The sequence below is a fragment of the Chlorella variabilis genome, assembly GCF_000147415.1.
Source record: "Chlorella variabilis unplaced genomic scaffold CHLNCscaffold_7, whole genome shotgun sequence".
Lineage (NCBI taxonomy): Eukaryota > Viridiplantae > Chlorophyta > Trebouxiophyceae > Chlorellales > Chlorellaceae > Chlorella > Chlorella variabilis.
In genome coordinates, this window is record NW_005435081.1 from 1,671,393 (window position 1) to 1,677,741 (window position 6,349).

General features: G+C 64.8%; 3 protein-coding genes across 3 annotated transcripts in view; 1 reads left to right on the plus strand and 2 right to left on the minus strand.

Annotated features, from left to right (window-relative positions):
* CHLNCDRAFT_57555 (hypothetical protein) overlaps positions 1-2,925 on the plus strand; it is a gene marked incomplete at its 5' end in the record, with an annotated part of 7,525 nt that extends 4,600 nt beyond the window's left edge. Inside the window, 8 exons of the mRNA XM_005848720.1 lie at positions 453-556; positions 733-835; positions 961-1,185; positions 1,301-1,377; positions 1,517-1,582; positions 1,708-1,789; positions 2,289-2,365; positions 2,508-2,925. Coding sequence (XP_005848782.1) covers positions 453-556; positions 733-835; positions 961-1,185; positions 1,301-1,377; positions 1,517-1,582; positions 1,708-1,789; positions 2,289-2,365; positions 2,508-2,729 — 956 coding nt within the window. The 3' untranslated portion in view covers positions 2,730-2,925. The remainder of the gene's footprint in view (positions 1-452; positions 557-732; positions 836-960; positions 1,186-1,300; positions 1,378-1,516; positions 1,583-1,707; positions 1,790-2,288; positions 2,366-2,507) is intronic.
* Positions 2,926-3,086: 161 nt separating this feature from the next.
* Positions 3,087-4,303, minus strand: CHLNCDRAFT_51690 (hypothetical protein; the record flags this gene model as incomplete). Its single annotated transcript, XM_005848932.1, has 5 exons — positions 3,087-3,218; positions 3,359-3,458; positions 3,663-3,755; positions 3,989-4,063; positions 4,224-4,303. 5 exons carry the CDS (start codon positions 4,301-4,303, stop codon positions 3,087-3,089), a joined length of 480 nt encoding a protein of 159 aa, XP_005848994.1.
* Positions 4,304-4,663: 360 nt separating this feature from the next.
* The window catches only part of CHLNCDRAFT_51691 (hypothetical protein), a gene marked incomplete at both ends in the record, with an annotated part of 2,558 nt that continues 872 nt past the window's right edge, over positions 4,664-6,349 (minus strand). Inside the window, 5 exons of the mRNA XM_005848933.1 lie at positions 4,664-5,064; positions 5,290-5,426; positions 5,608-5,699; positions 5,882-5,960; positions 6,109-6,290. Coding sequence (XP_005848995.1) covers positions 4,664-5,064; positions 5,290-5,426; positions 5,608-5,699; positions 5,882-5,960; positions 6,109-6,290 — 891 coding nt within the window. The remainder of the gene's footprint in view (positions 5,065-5,289; positions 5,427-5,607; positions 5,700-5,881; positions 5,961-6,108; positions 6,291-6,349) is intronic.

The following is a 6,349-nucleotide window of genomic DNA, read 5'->3' on the forward strand; positions in this document are numbered from 1 at the left end:
CTGCCGCCCGCGCCCCGCCCCATCTGGCCGCTTGCGCGCCCCATCCCCCCTCGATGGGGCCCGCCCACACCGGGGCCTCCCCCCTCCCGCCCACTGCTTTCTCAACGGCCCCGAGCCGGGGCTGCCCTCATTGCATACATAGTGCGCCTTTCCCTGCTTTTCTAGTGACCTAGCGTTCCGCACTGCCGTTTGGCCAGCCCATGCTCCCGTACCGTTGCGTTTCTCCCCAATGCGCCATGCCACTTTGCCAGTCATACACACGTTTCGATGCGTGCCCTGTCAGCTGCTTGCGTTGCATGTCGCCTTGCTCCACCCCTGTTTTATTGCTTTCTCTGCTTTCGCCCGGTTCCCGTCCCGTTTCGGCGGGGAGTCTATGTTGCAAGCTAGTTCTTGCTTTACCAGACTTTAAGCCCACACAAGCACAAGCAAACCGCACTCACTGCCTCCTGCAGCCAAGGCCGAGTGGAACAACCCTGTGCCTGATTGGACGCCCGTCACTCTCATCGGCCTTGGGCAGACTGTGTTTGAAGAAAAGAGCCCCAAAGTGCTGCAGGAGGTGGGTACCGGCAGCAGAGAGCAAGTGCAGTAGGTTCACGCAAGCGGTGCTTCTGCTCGGGTGCTGTCCCAGCACCAGCAAAGCTGTTCTGCTGCTCAAGTGCTGCCCCACACACCGTAAGCGGCAGCCACGCGGGCGGCGCACTCCTGAGCTGGCTGCCTTGCCTTGCGCTGCAGATCACCGACCTTGCGCTGCTCCCCCTGAAGCTGTGCCAGAAGGAGGTTGGGGAGCTTAGTCGTGGTTACACCTTCAACAACAATACCATGATATGTGCTCGACGTGAGGGCGGGGCCCGGGATGGGAGCCCAGCAGCTTTGGCCGCATTCCAACCCGACACTGGACGCCCTCCTACCAGCCGCCCCCTGATCCAACCTGGGCTGCCCCTCCGCACACTGCCCCTGCAGGGGTGGAGGGCTTGGGCGGGCAGTGCCGCGGCGACAGCGGCGGCCCCATGTTTGTGCGCGGCAAGACGGCCGCCGACGACATGCAGATCGGGGTTGTGAGCTGGAGCTACAAGGACACGGAGCTCCCCTGCCAGGAGCTGCCTGGCGTTCTAACTGATGTGGCAGACGTGCGGCGCTGGATCGATGCCTCCATTCGCATACTGACCCAGCCACTGACCGGCAGCGGTGAGGATCGTGCTGCCTGCTGCCAGCGCCGCATGATTTCAGCAGCACTCGCCAGCCCAGCTGGCCTGGCCCTTGGGCCTCCCCGAGAGGTGTGGTGCCTGCAACTCCTGTGCAGTGACGGATGATCGGGTGGTTTGCGGGTTCAACAAGATTCAGTTCAAGACAGCCAAGCCAGCAAACAGCTGGCTGGATGTGAGCTCCCTGCCGGCTGCTTGTGGCGTTGTTGCTGCGTGTTTTGCGCTGCATGCTGGCTAGAGCAGCCCCATGTTGGGATGATCCCTCTGCTGATGGGATGGCTGCCCACGTTGTTCCCTCGACCCACACCCCACAGATCCTCCACTCGCGTGGCGGCTTCAAACTGGATGCCTGGCTTGTGCGCCACCCTGACCCTGCCGTGGTGAGCGCAGCCGTGGATGTCTTGATGTGATCTGCCCGGCATGCAGCCTGGAGCCAGGGGTTTGCATTGTGCCGGGATCTGTGAACTGGCTGGGTTGCACCTGCTGCCGCCGCCGCCGCCTGCAGAGCGCAGTGTTCATGCAGCGAATCGTGTTTCAGTGGCACGACCGCGTTGTGGTGGCTCTGTTGAAGGACGGCCGGCTGTCGGGTGCGCTGCGCGGCTCCATGCATGTTGCTGGCAGGCGGGCGGGCATCTGCCACTACCACTGCTGCTTGTCCCCCGCGGCTAAGAAAGGCCTTCTTTGAAGGCGCTGGAGCTAGTGTCTAAACCCTCCGAGAGGGCACAGGTTCGATTCCTCCCATGTCGAAACTTTGTGAGGACAAACGCGGCATAGCTGACCGGCTCAGCGCCAATCCAAGCCAATTCCTTCGGGAACGCCTAATAGAATCGCCAAGGCTTCGGCACAGGCCTCCCCGGGACCCATTCACTACTAGTGGGGGGTACTGCACTTGGCGCGTCATGCAGATCAAATAATGGTCTAAAGCTAGACGTTAAAACCGGGAAGTTAAGCCTGTGGAGGCTCTTCCCCACCTTTACCTTTACCTTTACCTTTGTCTGCCCGTTCCTCTCTCATGAAGGAACCAACCCTGTGCTGGCGCTCATCTCTGCCCCCCTTTACCTTTACCTTTTACCCAACGAAGTGCAGTGACGCTCAATGGGAAGGTGGTGCCCCCAGGAATCACTACATCCATGTCGCGTGGCTCTGTGCGCTTCAATGCCAAGGTGGGCTGGGCCCAAACGCATTCCCTGCCTGGCTTTGCACGCTGGGGAGGCAGCTGGCGCCATGGCACCCTGCTTGCAGCGCTTCTGCGCCCTCCCCTCCAGCCTACCCAGTCTCACTCCTGCCTGACCCCTTTCTGTGCAGTCCGGCGCGAGCCCTGAGATCATCGTTGTGCAGCCCAGGCTCAGCATCCGCATCGTGCGTGCCGGTGGCATCGAGGTTGGGCGCTCCCAGGCCGCCAGTCAGAGCGCCGGCGCCCGCACACCCTGGCTGAATGCGTGGGTGACCCTGACCAAGCCCCCTCCGGTCAAGCTTGGCGGCGTGCTAGCTCAGACCCTGCCCGCCATCCTGCAGCCCCGTGTCTAGGGCCCAGGTCGTGCCCAGCTGTCCTACGGCATCCTCTCCCTACCCACCAGTTGCCTGCTCACTGCGGCTGGTTAAGTGCTGGCAGCTTGGAAAGCGCTGGGCAGCGCTGGGCGCTGGCTCCGTTTTCCAAGCCAGCCTGATTTGCATAACTGATGCCCTGCACATGCTCATCCCATTTTAACCGATACAACCTGCTTGATGTCACAGATCACTTAACCGCTGCCCTGCTCGTGTGAAGGGACATACATTCTTCAATGCAATCTGGCATCGTGTGGGTGGCGTGCTGGGCCCATGCCCCTTTGGTATTTTTTGGTGTGTCAATACATGCCCGGTGCACGTACTGCCACCCACGATCTGTCAATACATGCCCGGTGCCGCCACCCAGGAGAGCTCCATGAGCAAGGATCCGCTGCGCGCGTGCTGCAGCGGCCAGCTGCCCCGCATGCGCCGCCGTCGCTGGACGTCCCGCAGCGGCACCACGGCGCTGCCCTGCACACACAGCAGGCAGCGGCGGATTCACTGTTCGGTCTCACTGCTCACCAGTGTCACCAGGAGGCAGCTCCCAGAGCTGGTTTGTCCGTGCATCTGCAGCGCTGGTCACGCCCGGCAGCCACTGCGGTGCGGCTCACCTTGAAGCTGTCGGCACGCAGGAAGTGGGCGGCCCACACCTCCAGCTCTATCTGCGAGCCCTCTGCCGCCGCCGTGTCGCCATCCACAAGCAGCTCTAGCCTGGGGGGCAGGGCGGGAGCGCAGGAGGCACACACAGGGTCGAAAGTTCAGACGGCAGCAGCAGAGGGGGCTGGTGTGTGGAGCCACGTGGCGGCTCTGCGCTGCCTGCCCAGCTGGCTGGAGGCCACGGCTGAAGAGCAGCGGCAGCGGCAGTGGGCAGCAGCTGAAAGGAGGCGGATGGCAAGCCCCAGAACCCCACCGCACCTCTCATCAAACACTGGGTTGCGCCTGTGCTGGAAGGTAACCTTGCCGCGCTCGGTCACCCGGGAGATGCTGCCCACGCTGACCTTGACCTTGCTGCACAGCACAGCACAGCACAGCATGCACAGCATGCATTGCACGGCGTGCAGCAGCGACCGCAGCAGGCACACGAGCAGGGCGGCACAGTTCAGGGGCGCGGGGTGCTGAGCAAGCAGAGGCGCGAGCCGCGGCGGGACAGGCAGGCAGGCAGGCAGGCGGGACGGCAGGCAGGATACTATCCCTATATATAGCTAGTAGCTAACAGCGGTTGCCAGCAGGCGGCAGCACACTATTTTTTGGTGAATCCAGCCTGGCCCATGGTCGACAGCCCCTCGGCCTTCTCCAGGTGGATGGTCAGCACGCCGCTGCAGGCAGGAAGAAAGAAGACACAAAGAATGGTCAGCAGGTGGAAAGAAAGACAGACGCTGCCCGCCAGCCAGCAAAGCCAACAGGGCAGCGCAGCGCTGCCACTGCCTCGGGTGCATGTTGCGTGGGTGGAGCAGTCCCCTGCAGCTGCTCGCCCACCTCCTCAGCAGCTCCGGCACGCGGGACACCCGGCTGAGGCGGCGCATGATGGACACGATGCCGGGGCGGCCGGCCGACATGGCGGCGTCGATCTCCTGGCGCGTGAAGGGAGCGTAGCTGAGGCGCACGTGCAAAGGTAAAGGTAAAGGTAAAGGTGGGGAAGAGCCTCCACAAGCTTCACTTCCCGGTTTTAACGTCTAGCTTTAGACCATTATTTGATCTGCCCGACGCGCCAAGTGCAGTACCCCCCACTAGTAGTGAATGGGTCCCGGGGAGGCCTGTGCCGAAGCCTTGGCGATTCTATTAGGCGTTCCCGAAGGAATTGGCTTGGATTGGCGCTGAGCCGGTCAGCTATGCCGCGTTTGTCCTCACAAAGTTTCGACATGGGGGGAATCGAACCTGTGCCCTCTCGGAGGGTTTAGACGCTAGCTCCAGCGCCTTCAAAGAAGGCCTTTCTTAGCCGCGGCCTCCTGGCCCGGGGCCGGCATGCCCGGCAGCAGCGCCGCCAGGCGGTCGAAGGCGGTGGGGTGGCGCAGGTCTGGCTGCGTGGAGGAGGGCGCAACGCCGCGCCTGCGCCGCCGGAACAGCCCGCCCCAGCCGCGAGCAGAGTCCTCCCTGCCCGCCTCCAGCTCCGCGGCTGCCGCCGCCGCAGCGCTGCTGCCGGCTGGCCGCGAGGCGGAGGCGCCGCGCTGCCGCACCGACGGCTGCTGCTCGCGGCCCTTGCGGCGTGAGTAGGGGCGCACCAGCGGCAGCCAGAGGTCGGCGCTGGCCCCAGGGCTTGGGTCTAGTGTGCCCAGCGGCACAGAGGCTCGCCCCACCTCCTCATCCGGCAGCAGCGCATCTGCGGGGGGGGAGGCAGCAGCAGAGCAGGCCAGGGGTGTGGGCCGGCCGAGGCGCAACAGAGGAGGAGCAGCCCAGCTGCCGCTTTCCTCCCGCCGGGCCCCCGCTTTCCTTCGGCAAGCTCCACATGGCGACCATTTGCTTCCCACTCGGGCCCAACACTATGTAATGATACCTAACCACGCTATGTAATAATACCCCCCTCCCCCTCCCCCTAACCCCTCACCAGAGTCGTACACAACCAGGGTGAGGGCCTGGTAGCGAGCGGAGTGCACGATGAGGGTGAAGTGCTCGTCCCAGGTGGGGTTGAGCGTGCGGCTGCGCACGCTGGTGGTGAACTTGGTGGCCTCCCGCACCCACAGCCTGCGCCAGCGGCGGAAGCGGGGACGGGGCTTGCGGCATGGCAGCAGCAGCAGCAGCAGCAGCGGCGGCGGCAGCGGGCTTTGCGTCTGCGGCATGGCAGCAGCGACGGCGGCGGCGGCAGCAGCAGCGGCGGTGGAGTCAGCGGCAGGGCTGTTTGGCAGCGGCAGCAGCGGCCGCCGACCTGACATATGGGTCGGCCTTGCCCCCCCAGAAGTCCATGCGAGGCAGGTTCACCGCCTGCACCACCTGCACCTCCAGCAGCCCCTCCGGCTCCTGCACCGCGCAGCATGGAGGAAAGTCGCACCGGCAGTGCTGCTGCTTTCGGGGTGAAGAAGCGCAGCGCCGCCTTGCTCGCAGGCAGCCTGCAGGCCGCCTGCTCAAGCATCCACTCTGCTGCGCTGCGGTGCGCTCAGGGAAGCGGCACCGCGGCCGCTCGCCTGCCGCGCCGTCGGCACGTCGGGAGCGAAAGGCAGGGGCAGGTTGTATCCTCCAGGGAAGAGGAAGGGTGCCAGCAGGGAGCTTCGGATGAAGGAGCTGCAGGGAGCAGAGGGAGCGGCGGAGACGAGGTGCCGGCTTTGGGCGACGAGCTTCACAGAAGCCACGGCGATGGCCAGGCAACACGGGCACGCCTGCACACCGCGCCCGCGGCCATCCTGGCCGGCTGCCTGCAGCTGCGCCTCACTTGATCCACGCCTCCACCCCCGGCAGCACAAACGGGTTGCCCCCAAACACCGAGGTGTGGTAAGAAAAGTCGGGGGGCCCCATCAGCGACAGGCGGGCCGCCCCCACCACCGGCAGCTGCTCCAGCAGCGGCGCCAGCGTGAGGCGCACCGCGCCGCTCACCACCACCTGCCGCACCCCGATCTGCACCCGGGGGGGGGGGGGGGGGGGGGGGTNAAAAAACCCCCCCCCCTTTTCCGTTT